The sequence below is a fragment of the Chenopodium album genome, chromosome 4 (genome assembly GCF_948465745.1).
Source record: "Chenopodium album chromosome 4, dcCheAlbu1.1, whole genome shotgun sequence".
Lineage (NCBI taxonomy): Eukaryota > Viridiplantae > Streptophyta > Magnoliopsida > Caryophyllales > Amaranthaceae > Chenopodium > Chenopodium album.
Genome location: NC_137837.1, coordinates 5,653,810 through 5,675,919, shown reverse-complemented (window position 1 = coordinate 5,675,919; position 22,110 = coordinate 5,653,810). Strand labels below are relative to the sequence as shown.

At 36.7% G+C, this 22,110-nt stretch overlaps 1 protein-coding gene across 1 annotated transcript; it reads right to left on the bottom strand.

The window, feature by feature from the left end:
• Positions 1 to 1,843: 1,843 nt before the first annotated feature.
• Positions 1,844 to 3,076, bottom strand: LOC145627525 (uncharacterized). Its single transcript, XM_081679909.1, has 2 exons — positions 2,357 to 3,076; positions 1,844 to 2,161 (listed from the first exon to the last, which is right to left on the bottom strand). Exons 1-2 carry the CDS (start codon positions 3,074 to 3,076, stop codon positions 1,844 to 1,846), a joined length of 1,038 nt encoding a protein of 345 aa, XP_081536035.1.
• Positions 3,077 to 22,110: the final 19,034 nt, after the last annotated feature.

Here is a 22,110-nt window from a genome sequence, read left to right as displayed (position 1 = left end):
TAAATCTCATCTCTCGAATCTTGACTTAACCATTTATAAATTAACTTGCCTATTGAAACTAGACCTAAACATTAATTCTCATCTCTCGATTCTTGAATCAATATTGTCAAACTCATGCATAAAAGATAGGCCTAATCTAGTCACAGAGCATTAAATCAATCAATAGGAAATTAATCTAGCATTGATAATCAACAACAATAATTTACCCCTTCATATTATTTATTAGATCCCCATAAACCCTAGAAATTAAACTACTCACACATAATTAGATATAGACTAAGCAAAGCAATAAAATAAATCATGATCAAAGGAATAAAATAAATAACTAAGATTAAGGGAAGAGAAATCGTCACCAAAATAAATCTGGAATTAATCAAAGAAATAAGAACAAAGGTTTAGAGAGAGAAAACTAAGTAGAGAGAGAAAGTCTAAGAGAAAGGATTAAGAGAAGAAGAAGAAGAGAGAAGAAGATCTCCCCAAAAGAAGAGACGATCTAAAAACGTATTACGGAGGAGTATTTATACTCCGTACAAAAATCCTAAACTAAAACAAATTAAAACGACTCTAATTGTCTCCTAAATAAACACGCGCCCGATCGGGCGAGGCACCGCCCGATCGGGCGCGCCTTTTTTTCACCTCTAACAACAATCTCGCGCCCGGCCGGGCGCGTCACCGGGCGCTCCTCCCGCCCGGCCGGGCGCGCCTCCGGGCGCCAGCCTTTTTGGCCGGGCGGATCATTTGGGCCAATATTTGGACTTCGATTGGGCTCCAATTCTTCGGGCCAATCTGGGTTTCCTCTTTGGGTCTTGAATACTCGGTCCAAACGCCCCGGTATCACCTCTACCGAGCCCTTAATCACCGGTTCGATGGCTCCAACCGGCCCTGGGCTATAAACTCTGGTCGTGCTTCTCCAGTGCTTGTGATTGCTCCTAAATATCTCGGGAAAATACTCCAAAAGCATAAATCCCTGCAAAAGTCAACCAAATCTACGAAAACACTAGAAAACACCAATTAGTAATAAAAGTGGCTCTAAAGAGCCAAAAACACTACTAATTATGACCAAGGGACGGGGGTAAAATACTATATAAAATGAATACATCACCCCGGTCATCCGAAGACGATAGATTTCATGCCTAAGCGCCGCATTGCCCCTAGCTTCAGGAAGGAAGTCTAGAGCGGTCTTCATGGCTTCCCAATTGGCCGCTTCATCATATAGCATCACCCTAAGAGTGGGCTCATACATTTCAATGGGAAGGACCGCCTCAGCACCATATACTAGGAAGAAGGGAGTTTCTCCTGTGGAACTTTTGGCCGTGGTTCGTATGGACCACAGCACATTAATCAATTCGTCAGCCCACAAGCCACCTGCTTTTTCTAGCTTGCGCTTCATTCCATTGGAGATCAATTTGTTGTATGCCTCTACCTGACCATTCGCTTGTGGGCGGCCGACCGAAGCAAAGCAATAAGCTGTGCCTTGGTCTTCCAACCATTTTTTGAGTTGAGGCGTTTCGAACTGAGGTCCATTGTCAAACACCATAGACTGGGGAATGCCAAAACGCGTAATGATACTCTTCCATATGAAGGCTGTAACATCTGTCCACTTGATGCCTCGGACGGCCTCGGCCTCTACCCATTTTGTGAAGTAGTCAACTGCTACAAACACATACCGCCTCTGGCCGGACGCTGGTGTGTATGGACCTAAGATGTCCATCCCCCATTTGGCAAAGGGGAGCGGACTACTGATGGCCGAAAGGCTGTTGGCGGGTCGGTGAATTAATGTTGCGAACCTCTGGCACTTGTCACATTTCCTCACCATTTCCATCGCGTCCGACTTTAAGCTCGGTCAGTAGTAACCCAGGCGGGCAGCCTTTTCAGCCAAAGCGCGTCCTCCGATGTGAGAACCACACTGCCCCTGGTGAATATCATCCAAGACATCATACCCTCTCTCAGGAGTAATGCATTTCAGGTACGGCTTTACAAATGCCTTTTTGAACAACTCTCCTTGCTTAACTTCAAACCAAGCCGCTCTCTTTTTCATCAACCAGCTCTCTTTAGGATCGGCCGGGAGTAATCCGTCCTTGAGGTAAGACAGGATCCCGTCCATCCAAGTGGAACTTCTATCAATTGCATGCACTGGCTCAACATCAATGCTCCTCTTCTCCTTTACTTCCCAAAACACTGACCTGGGAGTATCACATGATGCTGAGGATGCTAACTTAGAGAGGGCGTCCGCCTGATGGTTGGACGAACGTGGGACCTGCTGTAGGGTAAAATGATCTAGGCTCTCAGCCTCCTCTTTTACAATCTTCAAGTACTTTATCATGGCCGGCTCCCTCGCCTCGAAGTCTCCATTCACCTGGCCGACTACAAGTAGGGAGTCCGAGCACACGTCAATTTTTGTCGCTCCTGCCACCTTACACATTCTGAGGCCGGCCAAGAGGGCTTCGTACTCGGCCTCGTTATTAGAGGCTTGGAACTGGAATCTCAGGGCGTACTCAAACTTATCTCCTTCAGGTGATTGGCATATAACACCTGCACCGCAACCAGTGGCTGTCACACTGCCATCCACGAACACTTTCCAGATTTGATCTCCGGCCGTCTGAAGATCCGGCCGAGTCATTTCGGCTAAAAAATCAGCAAAGGCTTGCCCCTTGATTGCTTTTCTTGGCTCAAATGTAATATCAAAACCTCTCATTTCCAAGGCCCATTTGAGCATACGGCCGCTTGCCTCTAGCGTTGTAAATGGTTTCTTCAAAGGTTGGTCTGTGTAGACCACAATTGAATGTGCCAAGAAATATGGCCGCAGCTTTTTTGATGTCATGTACAATGCCAAGCCAAATTTTTCAATGGGGGGATACCTTAGCTCAGCGTTATGTAGGACGTGGCTAACAAAGTAGACAGGGATCTGGCGGCCGTCCCGCTCAGCAAGTAGGACGACACTTAAGGAGTGCTCTGAGATAGCAAGATAGATGAACAACTTCTCGCTCTTAAGTGGACTGAAAAGCCGAGGCAATGTATGTAAGTGGCCCTTTAGCTGTACAAATGCTTCCTCGGCTTCCTCTGTCCACTCAAACATAGCTTTCTTTTTTATGGTTTGAAAGAAATAGCGGCACTTATCCCCTGATCTTGACAGAAATCTACCAAGTGCGGCCAAACAACCGGTCAATCTTTGGACTTCTTTAATTGTCCTTGGTGACTTCATGTCCAAGACAGCTTGGATTTTTTCAGGGTTAGCCTCAATTCCACGTTGATCAATTAAAAATCCGAGAAATTTACCGGACTCAACACCAAAGACACATTTCTTTGGATTTAACATCATCTTATGCCGCCTGAGTTCGGTAAAAGTTTCTCTTAGATCCTTCAAATGGTCGGTCGGCTCTTTTGACTTGACAATCATGTCGTCAATGTACGCCTCCATATTCCGGTCGAGCTGATCTATGAAGACTGTGTTTACAAGTCGCTGAAAGGTAGCTGGGGCATTCTTAAGGCCGAATGGCATGACTCTGTAACAGTACAACCCCTGCTCAGTCACGAACGCCGTTTTCTCCTGGTCTTCTTCCCATAACGGAATCTGATGGAATCCGGAGTATGCGTCCATAAAGCTCATCAGGGCATGCCCGGCCGTCAAATCAACCATCCGGTCGATTTTGGGCAGGGGAAAGCTATCCTTAGGGCATGCCTTGTTTAGATCTGTGTAATCCACGCACATTCTCCAAGTTCCATTCGGCTTTTTGACAAGGACCACATTAGCCACCCATTCTGGGTAAAAGCATTGCCGAATGAAACCGGCGTCCAGAAGCTTCTTAACTTCTGTTGCGGCCGCCTGATTCCTTTCCTCTCTGTAGGGAATAGTTTCAAGCCTTTAAAATCCCACTAGCTTGAACCCCACTGTGATCATACACTAAAGTACGGTGGCGTCCAAAAGGGAAGAAGATAGAGCAAAAGAGTCGCCAACAAGTTTTTAAGGAACTTGTAAACCGTTCACGAGGTGAAGGTTACACCCCTTAACGATCCAAGAGATCATCAACTCCATAAGGTCATGAACCAAATAAGGGTTCGGGGATGATGGTACAAATCCAACCTAAAAGAGATTGAATCTGCCCAAATAATAGGCCTCTACTTTATTCTGCTCGTATTCATGTGCGCTTTCTGACTAACATACAATCAATAGGATTAACCCTAAACCTGTTTAATCTATGTTGGTTGAATTTTAATGCACAAATAAACTATTATTGGCGATCACTTGAATTATAATCACAATTAACCCTAAACAAGATTATTAATTATCTTATTAAGCGTGATTGCAAATACCAATTCCCTTTAACATACAATAAAGGTGATCAAGCAATAACAATATGCATCAAGCAACATAATAAATAAATAATCAATATCATAAATAATAATTATAATAATAATAATATCAATCATAATCATGATAATCATAATCATGTTAAAGCATAGCAAGATCCTAAGCATGATACTAACAAGATTAATAACAAACCCTAGCATGTCACTAAGCAATAAAAATCAAACCTTTAACCCTAACATGATACTAACATGAATTAATATTAGGAAGAACATAGGAAGCATCGTACTTTTAATCATACTTGATATTAAATTTACCCTAAACATGATACTAGGAAGATCAAAACGCCCTAACATAACATTAGGAATCATAATAACAACCTAAGCATGATTTCTACATCATAATATCAATTAAAACCAATAAAGTACTTACGTGGATGCCTCGTACCTCTTTCTAATAACAAAATACACACGTTAGTAACTTCAAGGAAAATAATAATCAAAACAATTAAATTAAATAATTGAAAGAGAGATTTGGGACCAAACCCTCAGAAATTAAAACCTTTCACGTCTAGGGCGAAGGCAACTTCGAATATGGTTAGGTGTTTCTAGATCTTGTGAATGCGGAATTTGGTATTAAAAAGCAAAGAAGAAAGAATGCATAAAGAATTAATGAATGGAAATTGATGAATAATGTAGATGAATGAAGAGAAAATTAATGAATGGTAATTGATGATTGTTGATGAATTTTGACGAATGTTGATGAATGTTGATGAATGTTGATACGATATTTATAGAGAAAATCATCCAAAAAAGATAATTTATCAAAACAGAGTCTGAAGATCGTAAAAACACATTGGTGCCAGCCCTGGCTCATTGGCGCCAGGACCAGTGGCTAGCGCCAGGCGCCAATGCTGGCGTCTGGCGCCAATCCTGGTTCCAGGCGCCAAGGCCTGGGGTTGGACGCCAATTCGGATTTCAACGCGTTTTCGAAATTCTGATAATTTTCCCATACTGGAAGATAAAATAATATAATTTCAGTCGAAAATGCTATTTGATCTAATTAAAACTCTGAAGAGTCCTAACTGAATTAAGAATGATAAAACCTTCTAGAATGTTCTAGAAGACCAAAACCATTCTTAATTGCATTAGGAATGATAAATCATATTAGGCCCGCCCCTAGATCATTGGGCCGTACTTAAAACTCAAACCGGGCCCAGTTTAGTAAATTGGCCATAAATTCCTCAATATTCATCGGAATTGGGCTTATAATATATCGTTGGAAAGGTCTTTGCAAACCCCATCCAACTACACCACTATTGGACCCATATCATGGATCAACCAAACTGGATTGTCCGTTTTCTTAAAATAAAGTTTTCAAAAACAAAGAGAAAAGAAAAGAAAAGAAATAAAACTTTCCGCAACACCAGACCTTTCCACACTTTCGTTTCATTCGATTATGATTCGACGTGAAAGGTACTCATCACTGGGTTTGGTTTTGGGGAGACACAAATGGGTGTCTACACTCTCCATGATTTCTTTTCTTCTGGCGGACAGGTTTAACGGCCGGATTTACCGCTAAGTTGTGCACAGCCAGATCTGGACTTATGCCTGGCATCTCGCCGACCTCAAATGCAAATACATCCTTGAACTCTCTCAATAATTGAATTAACTCATCCCCAAGCACACCCAAAGCTATAGTGCCCACACTGACTGTCCGATTTGGTTGATCAGGGTCGAGCACTATATCCTGGTGACTGCCGGTCGGCTGGGGTCGTAACTCTTCTGGCCGACCGACAGTCATTAGCTGCTATGCTTGCTCTATCTTGGCCGCCTTACGCTTCTGGCCGACCTGGTGTGTTGGGAGTGAGGTTCCTTCTTCTTTTGGCTCGGACGATTTTGGTCCGCGCGCTGTAGGCTTAACCGCCAACTGATTACATTCCTTTGCCATCTTCTGACTTCCTTGGATTGTACCTATTTTCCCGTCCGTCCTCTCAAACTTTAGCAGCATTAGGTGAGGCACAATGACTGCTTTTGCTGCATTCAACGTAGGACGGCCGAGTATGACATTATAGCCAGTAAGCTCTTTCACAACCAAGAAGCGGACAACCATATCTCTTCCTTCCCCTTTTTGCCCAAATCGGACGGGTAAATCTATCCGGCCCACCGGGTGAATGACATTCCCCCCAAATCCGACCAACGGGTGAGTGATGTCTTGGAGAGCATCCTCTGGGAAGCTTAGATTTTTCAAGGCGGCCAGGCTGATGATATCAGCCGCGCTACCCGTGTCTATCAATATTCGTCCGACCTTCAGATTGGCTATCTTCATAATGAATACAATGGGATCATTGTGCAAGGCTTTGACCTCCCCCTGATCGGCCTCACTGATAATTACCTCGAGGAAGGGTTCAGCCTTCACTGAATCCATCTGCATCACCTTTCCCAGGTTCCGAGCATCCTGCTTGATCCCTCTCATAGTGGGACCGCCTGAGGCAAATCCTCCTGATATCACGGCCACAAATCCCGAATCAGTGCTGTTGCCATCATCCTCTTTTTCTTTGTTCTTATCATTCTTCTGTCTCTGCTCGGACGTGTTGTTTGTCCGTGTGTAAGTGAATTTGGACTTCATCACATATGAATTCAGCATGCCCTTCTCGGCCAATTTGTCCAGCAGTCTCTTCAAGTTGATACAATCATTTGTGTCATGTCCCACGTCCTTGTGGTAATGACAATACTTGTTCTTGTACCTGTACTGAGCCAGGCCTCTTAGCGGCTGTGGCTTCTCAAACTCAAACTTATCCTTGATTTTCATCAAGATAGAATAACAATCCTTGTTGAATTCAAACTGGGGCTCGTACGCCTTGACCTTCTTGGTTTTCTGCGGCTGGCCATCAGCCACCCAGACTTCCTTTCTCTTTTTTCCTTCTTTCTTTTGGCCGGCCGAGTCTTGCTGAGAAGATTTCTTCTCAGCCCCCTTGGCCGGCGCTTCTGTTTTTGTGAGCGAACAAAAGTCCGCCGCCTCAATGTAAGCTTCGGCTTCCCGCAGAACACCTGCGTATGTCCGAATATCTTGTGTAATATCTTGTGTTTATTAAATGTAGTCATAGATCTAATATTACCACTTGTTCTATTTAATTATAGAAAAATTTGACAATTACCGCATACAATTGTTGTTGTTTTAGCAATTACCACAAAAAGTGGTTTTTTTTTTTACCACCAACAAATGTTTAAAACATCAAAACTTTCCACCTACTTGGCTTTCAATTCAAATGTGACATCATGTAGGGCCCACTAACTATCTTTTCTCTCTATTGTGTACCTCTTTATTTATTTATTTTTTTATTTGAAACAATATTGTGTACCTCTCTAAATTAGGGAAAAACTTCAATTCGTGAAATAATTAACATAAATATATGTAATTTAATTTGAAGTTTTTTCTCTGATTTTGAGAGGAGTACAATATAAAGGAATGAGAAATTGAGAGTGAAATAAAGAAAAGAAGGGAAATAATGTTAGAAGGTAGTTTGAGGGCCCCACATGACATTACACTTCAGTTAGAGCCAAGTAGGTGGGAAGTTTTAATACTACCTCCGTTACAAATTATGTGCAACGATTAGACATATGTAATCATTGCACATAACCTGTAACGAAGGTAGTATTTTAAAAAATAGTTGGTGGTAAAATTCAAACAATAAAAATGTAGGTGGTAATTGCTAAACCAGCAACGGTGGTATCGTATGAGAAGGTTTAGAAATAGAACTTTATAGAGTATCTCATTTTTAATCGATCAAATTATAGTAGAGATTATATGACTAAAACGTACATGTGCTATAAATTTGATCGAATTTTGTAATCTGGCCCTGAGATGGAAATTTATACAATATTTTTAGGACAAACTTTTTACGGTTACCGTAACAATACAATGTTATTAAAATTTGATCTAAATATTGACCATATTTATATGTGTAATAGTCTCATCTCACACATTGACACATTATGGAGTCCACTTTAAAACAATACCTAAGCACGGCCATTAACCCATACATAGACGGAGAACTCGCAAGAAAAGTATTGAAACACCGTACGTATCGTAGCAGCATTTGTATGAAAATGAGAAGCAATAAATCAAAGAAAGTAAAGTCCGTCAGCATTTAATATAAGCACGAGTTAGTTGCTACTTTGCGTCGTCTATTAATGCAGCGGTTAACATTATCGAATGTAGGTCTGATGAAATCAGATTCACGGCTTATTTCATCAACAATTATTTCGTCGATTGACAAGATTGTACAAAAGCATCTATGATTACGGCTATCTAGCAATACCACATCGTCACAGCACTCGGTTAGTGAGTCACCAGGTGACGAACATGATAGATGCACTAATTTTAGACAATAAAAGATGTAATTTTGATCCTCTACTACCGAATAATCAGTTTGAGAGTCAATGGGTTGGATTTGGATAACAACAACGACAATCATCATTATGGTAACATTATTTCAACTCATTACTATTATTATTATTATTACCTTTGTGTGTGTTTTTTTTTTTTTTTAAAAAAATTAGGTTGGCAGGGTATATGTATGTAGTATAGGATTTTTTGCATTGTATTGTTGATATGTTTCGGTTATCATCGCTCGCCTTCTTTTTATAGGCCTACGTACGTATGTATGTATGTATGTATGTATGTATTATTATTATTATTATTATTATTAATTACAAACCATGTCATATTGGATTTAAATACAAAAATCCGTGTCAAAATTGAAATTTTAAAAAAATTTGTTTTTAAAAAAATATCAAATGTTATTTTAAGGGGTGGGATCCGTCTAAAGGGGGCTTGAGCCGTTGCTCAAGGTGCTCCCCTTGTAGTCGGCTCTGATATTAACTTACTATTATCATTGTAATTGTTGTAATATTAGACTTGTTTTGTAGCCGGCTCTGGTTATTAACTTATTATTATCATTGTAATTGTTGTAATATTAGACTTGTTCTTCATTTACTTTATTTTTTATTTCGAGGAACAAGTGGGAGTACATTACTACTGTACTAGCCTACTGGGAAATGTATTAATTAATAATAATTATCAACGCCTATCCATTACAATCTTATTAGAATATTAGGCTATTAGGATTATAAATGATTGTATCACAATTATTTGATTTAAATACAAAAATCGGTGTCACAATTAAAATTTTCATCACGATTTTTTAAGGAATGAGTGGTAGTGGACAAGATTATTAATGGGTTCTAAATATGCAAATATAACTTAAAAAAATTATAAGACGTAAATTTGATCGACGCATTCATAACTTCACACCCTAAAGAAGTCAATTGGCCAAGTAGCTCACCAATTTTAAATGTAACTTGTTCTCTTCAGATAATTTTCAGCTCGGTTCAGTTCCAATAAGTTCAATTCAATTCAGTTCTTAGTTTCCTTCTCTCATAAAAATATTCAGTTCAGCTCGAATAAGTTCAGTTCAGCTCAATTCAGTCAATCAGAAGAGGCCCTAAGTGGTGTGAGTAGTCTCATCTCATAAATAAATTAGTGTCTTTAACAGACGAAGAAAAGTCAAAAGTTAAGAATAAAAAGAGTACAACGTAGAATATAAAAAATATGCAATAATATTCTGATTCCCTCATCACTCAGTAAGGTGAACCAATATAATCGGCCTAAATACGGCCATTAGTACATAGGAAGTACATAGATACATGCATATTGCATGGAGAACCGGCAAGGTCATTCCTTATTATGGACAAAAAGCAAAAGAAAAAGACGCTCATCATCAACATCATTATGTTTACACTTGATCTCCTCATTGTTATCATTATTACTTTAGGTTTTTTTTTTCACCTCCCTAATTTGGTTGGCACTTGGCAGGATAATATGAAATGTATTATATGGGAGTATTTGGATCGTTGATTTGTTTTGGTTCTCTATCGCCCTCTATTTATAGGGCTATTTGGTGTTTCTCTCGTTTTTTTTTTAAAAAAAAAAAATAATACAAGTAAATGTGTTATTATTAGGTTATATGTTGAACTAGTATTAACATTTTTTATATATTATTGATAATTATGGATCTAACCCATTTTTTTACCTCAAAAACTATTTATATGATCAGGATCAAAAATAAACAAAAACAATAATATATTCTTAAATGTTATTATAAGGTTTTATTTTTATTTTTTTTAAAAAAAAATCTACTGGTATACTCGGTACAAAAATCAACATAGAGTTATTGGATTTTGTTGAATGAAAATTCTAAGCGGCTGTATCTTGCTTGGTACAGTAAAAAAACGCAAAAAAGAGCATGTAACTATTTTGTAAAGAACATATATATAGTTGTTTTGTAATAAACATCAAATTTTATACAATTTTTTTCATATCTAAAGAATATCTATCTGTAATACTCTCGACGTCACATAATACTTGGGACGTTGGGGTTGACACATAGTTTAAGAAAACTTCAAGTGGGTCCATTTAAAATATTTGTTTAGTGTATAAATTATTCTCTTTTTTATTTGTATATTTGTAAAAAAAACAACAAAGTAGGGTAGGTGAAGAGAGAGACAATGTGAGAAAATATTTTTTTATTAGTGGCCTCATTCCATTTTTAGTAATGTGTCAAGTATTGAGGGACGGACGAAAATGAAAATTGTGTCAAGTATTATGGGACGAATGGAGTATAAATAAAGAGTATGACAATATTATGTACTCCCTCCGTTACGAATTACTCGCAACAATTACCAGAAATGGCCGGTACACATTACTTGCAACAAACTTATTTTTTTCCTTTTATGGTAATTTTTTTGGTGTGATATTACAATATTACCCTTACTTTTTTTTCCTAAACACCCTAATTAAATTACTAATTTTATCTTATTAAGTTAAACCCTAACATTGATTTAATCACCTCCCATATCTAAATTCATCATCACCTTCATTGACAACCACCACCACCATCACCTTCATTGGCAACAACCACCACCACCACCGATCGCTACTATCGCTGGAAATCACTGTCGTTGTCTTCTTCCTTGTCAACGCCTTCATTTTCTCTCTCTTCCTTTTCTAGATCTGACTTTTTCCGGGTTCGTTATGTGTTTGGTGGCTCGATTGTGGTGCTTGGTGGGTCAAATTTGTGGTGCTTGGTGGGTCGAAATTCTGGGTTCGAATTTCAGGATTCGGAGGTGATGGGTTTGAATTTCGTGGGTCTGAATTTCTGGGTTTGAATTCGTGGGTGGTCTCGTAGTGCTCTGTGGTGGTGGTGGTGGATTATGGGTTGTGGGTTTCAGGGTGGGTGGTGGTGGGTTGTATTGGGTTCGACAGTTGTTGGTCGTCTGGCTTCGGGGGTTATGGGTTTCGAGGTGGGTGGTGGTGGGTTGTAGTGGGTTCGGCGGTTGTGGGTCTGGGTTCGTGGTGGTGGGTTTCAGGGTTGTAGGTCTGGGTTCGTGGGTTGTGGGTTTCGGGGTGGGTGGTGCTGGGTTGTAGTGGGTTCGGTGGCTTCGCGAAGGGTTCTGGGCTCGTTGGTGGTGGTGGTGCGCTGGGTAGTGGTGATTTCGTGGTTCTGGTTTTGCTAGGTGGTGGTGGTGTTGCTAGCTAGGTGGTGGTGGTTTCGTGGTTGTGGTGCTTGGTGTTTAGTTTTTGTTTTTTTTTTATATTGATTTGATTAATACTAAGCACATCCTTTATTTTCCAATAATTACACTTAAGAAATTTTGCCTAGGAGTCCGCAAACTCCCTCTTTGTTGCGAGTAACTCGTAACGGAGGGAGTAATAAACATTATCTATATATTACCACCATAATTTGAAAACAAAATTCAATAAACATTTCACAATAAGCAATGATCATTATGTCGCAAATAAAAATACATTACACTGACAATCAAAGAACATAAACATATGTTCTTTTCATTTTTTTTTTTTGGGTGCAAATATGTTCTTTACACCCTAGGTATATGTTCATTACATTTTGATAGTATGTTGTTTTCACTTTAGGTATTTGTTCATTACATTTTGATAGTATGTTGTTTTCACTCTAGGTATAAGTTTATTACATTTTAATAGTATGTTCTTTTCACTATAGCTATATGTTCATTACTTTTATATCATATTCTTTCCTACAAAATGACTGTACATTGCACCGTACAGGCGCCTGTAGGAACCAACTATTGTTTGTTGAATTCGTGTAAGCAAGAAGTAATTTTAAAAAAATTTAGCACATACTTTTTGTATATATTTTAAGATAATTCTATAATAATTTAATGTATTTATAGACCACTAATTAACAAATACTCCCTCCGTTTTTAAATACTTCCTTCACTTTTCTTTTTCGGCCGTTTTTAAATACTTGCTTTATTTCCTTATTTGGAAAACTTTTACAATATTTAATTAATTTCTCTCACCAAGTGGACCCAACAATATTAATTCCATATTCTCTCTCCTTCAATTCTCTCCACTACTTTTGGGTTTTTACAATTTTTTATTCTTCCATCAACCCCACTACCTCTATATTTTATTATTTTCTCCAATTTCTCCTAAAACTCCGCGCATAGAGAAATGGAACAAGTATTTAAAAACGGAGTGAGTATCCAAGTAGTGCAAGCGAGGAACAATATATTTTTTTTAACAAAGTCTAATGAGAATTAGTAAAGAAAGTTTAAACGCATTCAAACGATCCTACATGAGTTACTTCCTAAAGGCTAAAGTGCGTCAATTGATAATATATGGAGTAGCTCACATTCTTATATATATACATACATACAATAATAACATTTATATGCAATAATATTCCGATACAAGGTGAACCAATATAATAGCCCCAATAATTAAAGCCATTGGTTTTAAACTTTAAAATACAAATGAAAGTCAACCGTACCACAGATAGTGAGCAAGGTCATTCCTTACTCCAAAAAAAAAAAAAAAAAAAAAAAAAAAAAAAAAACTCTCACACACAGTCACACACACATACATTTGGGACACCCTTAGAATTAAAAATTGCAATCAAATTAAATTAAGCAAACTCAATTCAATAACTTGTAACGAACATAATCTTTAAACCTCCATTAGCAATGAATGAGCGCACACCCTTCGAATTATAGAGTGGTGCACCCGACATTTTTACGAAAAATGGGGCAGCCGCGTATATCATTTTCTCTAAGGAATTGTAACTCATCATTGTTGGCAAATAATGGGTCATTAGTTGACAATAATTTCAATAGGGCACAAAAGCATCTACGATCATGCTGATTTAGCCGTTCCAGCGCATCGCAGCAGTCGCCCAATGAACATTGCGGTACGAACCAAACCAGACAACTACTAGTGAAGTACTCGAGATCATCTTGAGAGCAAATGGATTGGAATTGGATAACAACAACCACCATCATCATGGCCATGAATATGGCTACTCTTGAACTCCTCATTATTGTAACTCGTACTTTTCTTTTTTGGTGAGCAGCGAGGATAGTTGAAGTCTAGGATTGGTTTATATACTTTATCAGGTAGAACCGTACAATAGTATGAATGTATATATGGGATTTGGATTGTAGACTTAATAATTTATTTGGTTCTCTATCAACTCTATTTATAAGGCTAGTAATTGGCGTTTCATGTTTTTTTAAAGTAACGTTGTTATGATAAAAAAATTAAAAAAAAAAAAAAAAAAAAAAACAATGATATACTCTCTCATCCTCCAATTGATAAAACGACAGAGACATGCAAATCTTCATCATCACAATTAAGAAACGCAGTTGATGTCTCCAAATGATGCTCCCTATTACAAAAGTATGGTTACTTTAAAATTTATTTACATTTTTGCGTCGGAATGAAACTTAATTATGAAACTACTTGATCTCCACGTAGGCTTGGATAAGTTTATTTTTTATTTTGTTTAAATTTAGAGTAAAACCGCTACCTCAAGTAGCTCTTCATCAGGCTGTCCCTGTCCGATGCAAGTCATGCAACTGTATAAACATGGTAACTTAATTAAGAGCTCCACGTAACCTTTTTATTGTTATGTAACTTGTGTTACTATGTTTACTTGTATTAAATTTGGCTGTCAATAATTTTTAAAAAATTAATTATAAAAAAATCGTAAATGGAGACGGCCGAGTAATCAATTTTTATCAAAAACAACCATACATTAGCTGTTTACTTGTTTATTTATTTATTTACTTATTATCATTTTTTAAATACTACTTATTTTTTATTCTTTATTTTTTGAGGTATAACTTAGTCGTATTTGATGATGATTATTCATGAATCACAATACTATGTAATGTGTACCACTAACGATTGTATACTATTTTTATACAATAATATGCTTTTTAAAAAAAAGTGTAAAATAGATTAGTGAGTGTTGTGCGCAGCTAGTAGGGATGACAATTTAATCCGAGTTCGATTCAAATTCGATCCGATTCGAAGGGAAAAAATCCGATTCAAACCCGTTTAATATTAGTCCGAATCCGAATTCGATAAAATAGATCCGAATCCGAATAGGAGGAGGATCGGACTTGGACCCTACGCAAAGTCCGACGGAGTCCGATCCGAGTCCGAATCCAAAAGTATAAGCATATGCTCTATAACTTAGGATAATTATTTGCTTGTTTTGTATCAAAATTTTGTTATGTAACTTAGTTTATAATTTAAATATGTTATGTTTATATTTTAATTGGTATGACAATACAAGCAATTATAGGTATATGACATTACAAAAAATAAAAAATAAAAAATATTCGGATAATTTCGGAGGTCCGAATAAACGGACCGGATTCGGATCCGAAAATTACGAGTCGGATCGGATTCGGACTCGGATTCGGATCCGAGTCCAGGGTCCGTTTACTAAATGGATCGGATTCGGATTTAGCCATATCCGACCCGAATCCGATCCGTTGCCATTCCTAGCAGCTAGTCATATTGTGTGGCCGCTTGTAATTTTGTAAAAGAACAAAGAAATCATTAAAGTACTGACCGAGTAACCTCTATAACTTGATTGAGTAGCGCCTATAACACTTATGAAATAACCCCTAAACACTGATCGGGTAACCCCTATAAGATTAACGGAGTAACCTCTATTAGTCTACTATTACTGATTATACAGTGTGACCAACCACATATATTTGTTTCATAATTTCCTGTCTCTAAAATGAATTTATTAAAAAGCGGTGAAATCCAATACTTTTGAAAAAAAGTGGTTATTTCAAAGTAGGGTGTATTCAGGGGAGTTATTTACAATTTTTTTTCTTCATCCAAAACTTTGGGGGATACATCTTGTAATCCCCCGTATTTTTAAATATTTTATAAATGAAATTTTATTTTATTTATAATATTTATTTGTACTTTTCCGGAATTTAATAACAAAAGTTTCAAATTATTAATATTGGTCAAAAATTATTTTAGCACAAATTATTTTATGAACCTATGTTCTACAATTCATGATCATACAAACAAAGTCTAGTCCATTTCATTTACCTAATTGGCCCAATAATTTTATGAGGCCCAATCTTCTTACTTACCCTACAACATTCTCTCCTATAAATACCCCATTAATCCCCAAAAATTTCCCACACCAAAAGGTTAGTCTTATTTTCTCTCTCCTTTGTTTTATTAATTTGTATAATTATAATTATTGATTTATGGATTTTGATTTTATTGTTTGAAAGTAATTTAATTAGTATCAAGTTGTATTTTGATGACTAAACTTTATAATTTCAGATTTTATAAGTATCATAATTTTCAGATTTTGTAAATTTTATAACCTAGGGTTTTTAATTATTGAAAATCATGATTTTAGGGTTTTTATGAACAATTGATTTAGGGCTTTTATAGTAATGATGTTTTGAAATTTTGGTAATTATAACTAATGATTAGTTTAACTTAATTCCAGATTATTTTGAACATGTAAATTCGTGTTTTAGTTTTTAGATTTTCGTTCGTTAATATTAATCCCGTTTTAATCCCGATTAGATTCTGAACTCATCCTATTTTGATGAAAAATAGTGTTTTCCATGTGGAAACAACGTTTTAAGAAAGACTCACTACCTTTGGTAGTGAGCACCACCCTCTCGTGGCCAAATTCAGCCTCTAAATATGATTTTCGGACAGTTTTTGATTTTAACGAAGTTTTTTTTTTACTTAAAATATTATCCTTGAGTTTGATTAATAAAATTAATTATGTTTAAAGTTAATTAAACATAAATATATGTTTTTATTGAAGTTTTAAGTGTTGGAAATAGTTTCTAAGTACTACTTTTAATGTTTTATAAAGAGGGTTTAATCACCCATTAAAAAGGGAGATTTTTATGGGTTTTTATATAATTTTCAGATTTTTATTAGACTTTGAACTTGCTGTAATTTCATGTATAAGAGTGTATTTTAAGGTTTTTATGAAGAAAATTTAAAGAACTATATATAAGCCTTTAATTTTAACTAAAGGGAAGGTTTTAAAGTGTTGTTTGATTTGGATTTTGAAGGTTTTAAAGTAAGTTAGTACTGCTGTAAATTTGATTGATTGGGTATTGATTGAGATGTTATTATTTGGCTTAGGAGAGGAGTTTATTGAAAGTGATTTCTAGTTAGTAAAGTGGCATACCAATTCGTTTGCTCAAGGTACGTACAAGTTACGAAACCTTTCTTTTAGGTGCATGTTTAAGGACGACGGATCGAGAACTTAGTATCATGTATAGGGATGACTGAGTTAAATTGTTTGGTTATACATTGTGAATTTCGTATAACGTGCACTATTTTATATTGCAAGTATTATTTGTGCTCTAATTATGCAAGGTGCGCTTAATTAGAGGCAAAGGTATATTATTGGTGTAATGATTAATTTATTACTCATTCATGATTATGCAAGCAGGATGAGTAAAGGAAGAATTTAAGTCTTCTAAGACGAGGTTAAGGTTTTGGGGTGCCTTATGCACTCAAGGTGTTTATACACCGAGGTAGTAAAGGAATAAATAATAAATGTTGCTTGCCACTAATAAATCAAGAATTGAAATTGAAAAGTTGTTTTACTTGATTGTATTGATATTGGATTGATTGTATTGTTATGCATATGAGTCATCACCAAGTCTAAACCTGTAAATCACGTAAAGTGCAAGATGGATGAGCAATAAAACTCTGGATTGGTGCACTTCTGGAGTAATGACAATCAGGGGTTGGGGTACATGGGGTATTAGCCGTGTACTTTTCTCGAGGCCGTCTGATCTACGAGTCTCTTATTTCAAATATTTTTCAAAACTAGGAGTTAGGTGAGATCTCATACTAACTACGGTCACGGAGTCGCGCCCGTGGTCGTTGGATGTTTATTGATGTTTCCGAAAGGAGGCATGGGGTTTTTCTTTTATTGATGTTCCAAATGGAGCATGGGTTGGACAACCTTGTCTATTGCGTAATCCAATGAATAAAAATAATGATTTACCTATTATTAATTATTGGAGTCTTAGTAACATAAATAGTTGAGTCGTGTGTTGAGTCTATAATTTAATGATGCATGATGATTGATTATTAGTAGCATGTTATGGATTTCTTAATTTAATTTGCAGCTTGTATGTACTCAGCTTTGCTGACTGCGTGCTTTTGTGTGTGTCTTTCTTTGGTCATGGCCTTCGCCTTTCAATGACCCTGTGACGATCCAATTTTTACACTTGTAATATTGGGGAGCAGAATTAACACAGGTTCTTACACATGCAGCATTCATCAGGGTTGTGGGATCTTGAGTAGAGAGCTGGTTGTTTGCATTTTATTTCTTTTGCAAGTTTGAATTTATTTTAATTCGATTTTATTCGACACTATTTCTTTTGGGTTTGAATTTATTTGAACACTGAATTTAATCACTTACTACTTTTATTGGGTTTTGAATAAGGGCCTTAATGGTTCCAAGTTGTATGACTTAATTTGGTTTCATTCGTTGGTTTTGAAACTTATTTATAACTGATTTAGTTTTTCCGCTGCTATTTTCTGATAAAGCCTTAACGTTTGAACACGTGGCGGTAGCACGCCAGTAATTCTCTTGAATGTTGTTCAGGGTCCTCACAAGTTTAAAGAGAGAATTATTGGGGTGTTACACATCTCGAGGTCATATAATAATGCTTTTAACCATAAATGATCATTATAAGTTGTTATAAATGTTCGTGGTAGGCTGGAGTTAATTAAATCGGTGCAAGTTGTAAACCGATAAATTCGCTATTTAAAGGTAAATTGGATGGTTCCACCCACCTAGTTGGACTCTCGGATTGTATAAGGGACCATGGTAAACATTTAGACAATTTTTATTTACAGGCAAAAAAAAAGTCCAAAAATTCCAAAATTTAAGGCTAATATCCACGCTTTTTGAGAAATTTTGGAGGTTCCAAGGCCTAGTGTCGAATATCCTTGAGATTTTAGGGAATACGTCTCGGGGTCATATAATGCCGTTTGGAACCATATATGATCATTATATATGTTGTTTTAAATGCTCGTGGTAGGCTTGAATTAATGAAATCGGTGCAAGTTGTAAACCGGTAAATTGGCCGTTTAAAGGCAAATTGGATGGTTCCACCCAGCCAATTGGACCCCCGGAAAGTATTAGGAACCATGGTAAACATTTTGACAATTTTTATTTCAGAGGAAAAAAAAAAAAAAAAAAAAAAAACTCTAAAATTGAAGACTAATATCCATGCTTTTTGAGAAATTTAGAGGTTTCGGAGCCCGTTGTCGATAAGCCTTAAAATTTTAGGGGATACATCTCGGGGTCATATAATGCCGTTTAAAACCATATATGATCATTATATTTTGTCATAAATGTTCGTGGTAGGCTTGAATTAATTGAATCGGTGCAAGTTGTAAATCGGTGAATTGGTCGTTTAAATGCAAATTGGATGGTTCCACCTACCAATTGGACTCCGGGAGGATATTATGGACTATGGTAAAAATTTCTGCAATTTATTTACGGGCGAAAAAAAGTCAAAAAATTCAAAAATTGAAGGCGAATATCCACACTTTTTGAGAAAGTTGGAGTTTTCAGGGCCTAGTGTCTAAAAGTCTTGAAATTCAAGGGAATACATCTCGGGGTTATATAATGTTGTTTGGAACCATATATGATCATTATTTGTTGTCATGAATGTTTGTGGTTAGGCTTGAGTTAATGAAATCGGTGCAAGTTTTATACCAGTAAATTGGTCGTTAAAAGGCAAATTGGATGGTTCCACCCACCGAATTGGACTCTCGGGGGTATTAGGGACCATGGTAAACATTTCGACAATTTTATTTCCGTGCGAAAAAAAAATCAAAAAATTCCAAAATTGAAGGCTTATATTCATGCTTTTTTTTAGAAATTTCGAAGGTTTCGAGGCCCGGTGTCGAAAAGAAATGAGATTTTAGGGGATAAATCTCGGGGTCATATAATGCCGTTTGGAACCATAAATGATCATTATATATTGTGATAAATGTTCGTGTTAGGCTTGAGTTAATGAAATCAGTGCAAGTTGTAAACCGGTAGTCCGGTATATTGGCCGTTTAAAGGCAAATTGGATGGTTCCACCCACCTAATTGAACTCTCGGAGGGTATTAGGGACCATGGTAAACATTTCGACAATTTTTATTTCCGGGTGAAAAAAAGTCAAAAAATTCCAAAATTGAAGGCTAATATCCACGTTTTTTGAGAAATTTTGGAGGTTTCGGGGCCAGGTGTTGAAAAAACTTGAGATTTTAGGAAATAAATCTCGGGGTCATATAATGCCGTTTGGAACCATATATGATCATTATATGTTGTCATAAATGTTCGTGGTAGGCTTGAATTAATTAAATCGGTGCAAGTTGTAAATCGGTAAATTGGTTGTTTAAAGGCAAATTGTTGGATGGTTCCATCCACCCAATTGGACTCTCGAAGGGTAGTAGGGACCATGGTAAAAATTTTGGAAATTTTTATTTCCAGGTGAAAAAAAGTCAAAAAATTCCAAAATTGAAGGCTAATATCCACGCTTTTTGAGAAATTTTGTAGGTTTCAATACTCGGTGTCAAAAAGGCTTGAGATTTTATGGGATACATCTCGGAGTCATATAATTACGTTTGGAACCATATATGATCATTATATGTTGTCATAAATGTTCGTGGTATGCTTGAATTAATGAAATCGGTGCAAGTTATAAATCAGTAAATTGGTCGTTTAAAGGCAAATTGGATGGTTTCACCCAACCAATTGGACTCCCAAAGGACATTAGGGATCATGGTAAATATTTTGAAAATTTTATTTCCGGGCGAAAAAAAGTAAAAAATTCCAAAATTGAAATCCACGCTTTTTGAGAAATTTAGGATGTTTCGAGGCCCGGTGTCAAAAAGTTTTGAGATTTTAGGGGATACATCTCGGGGTCGTATAATGCCATTTGGAACCATATATGATCATTATATGTTGTCATAAATGTTCGTAGAAGGCTTGTGTTAATTAAATTGGTGCAAGTTTTAAAGCGGTAAATTGGCCGTTTAAAGGCAAATAGGATGGTTCCACCCACCCAATTGGTCTCCTAGAGGATATTCGAGACCATGGTAAACATTTCGGCAAGTTTTATTTATTGGCGAAAAAAAGTAAAAAAGTCCAAAATTGAAAGCTAATATCCATGTTTTTTGAGAAATTTTGAAGGTTTCAAGGCTGGTGTCGAAAAGAAATGAGATTTTAGGGGATACATCTCGGGGTCATATAATGTCGTTTGGCATCATAACTGATCATTATATGTTGTCATAAATGTTCGTGGTAGGCTTGAGTTAATGAAATCGGTTCAAGTTGTAAACCAGTAAATTATTGGCCGTTTAAAGAAAATTCGGTTGGTTCCACTGCACCCACCCAATTGGACTCCCGAAGGATATTAGGGACCATGGTTAACATTTCAGCAATTTTTATTTTCGGGCGAAAAAAGTAAAAAAATTCCAATATTGAAATCCACGCTTTTTGATAATTTTTGGAGTCTTCGGGGCCCAGTGTTGAAAAGTCTTGAAATTCCAGGGAATACATCTCAGGGTCATGCATACAATATCATTTGCAACCATATATGATCATTATATGTTGTCATAAATGTTCGTAGTAGGCTTGAGTTAATTTAATCGATATAAGTTGTAAACCGGTAAATTGGCCGTTTAAAGGCAAATAGGATGGTTCCACCCACCCAATTGGACTACCGGAGGGTATTAGGGACCATGGTAAACATTTCGGAAATTTTTATTTCCGGGCTAAGAAAAGTAAAAAAAAAATTCCAAAATTGAAGGCTAATATCACGCTTTTTGAGAAATTTTGGAGGTTTCGAGGCCCGGTGTCGAAAAACCTTTAGATTTTAGGGGATTAATCTCGAGGCCATATAATGCCGTTTGGAACCATATATGATCATTATATGTTGTCATAAATGTTTTTGGCGGCAGACTTGAGTTAATGAAATCGACTTAAGTTGTAAACCGGTAAATTGGCCGTTTAAAGGAAAATTGGATGGTTCCACCCACCCAATTGGACTCCCGGAGGATATTAAAAACCATGGTAAACATTTTGGCAATTTTTATTTCCGGGCGGAAAAAGGTCAAAAAATTCCAAAATTAAAGGCAATATCCACGTTTTTTTTAAGAAATTTCGAATGTTTCAGGGACTAGTGTTGAAAAGTATTGAGATTTTATGGGTTACATTTCGGGGTCATATAATGCCGTTTAGATCCATATATGATAATTATCTGTTGTCATAAATGTTCTTGGTAAGTTTGAGTTAATGAAATCGGTGCAAGTTGTTAACCGGTAAAATGGTTGTTTAAAGGAAAATTGGATGGTTCCGCCTAGCCAATTGGACTCCCGGAGGG

What these genes read in the sequence shown, in the direction of transcription:
- LOC145627525 (XM_081679909.1), bottom strand. Translation starts at nt 3,076, where the DNA reads ATGTTTGAGTGGACAGAGGAAGCCGAGGAAGCATTTGTACAGCTAAAG. An exon ending in CCCTACTTGTAGTCGGCCAG is followed by an intron (nt 2,162 to 2,356) that starts GTGAATGGAGAC and finishes TGGGAAGTAAAG; the next exon opens with GAGAAGAGGAGCATTGATGT.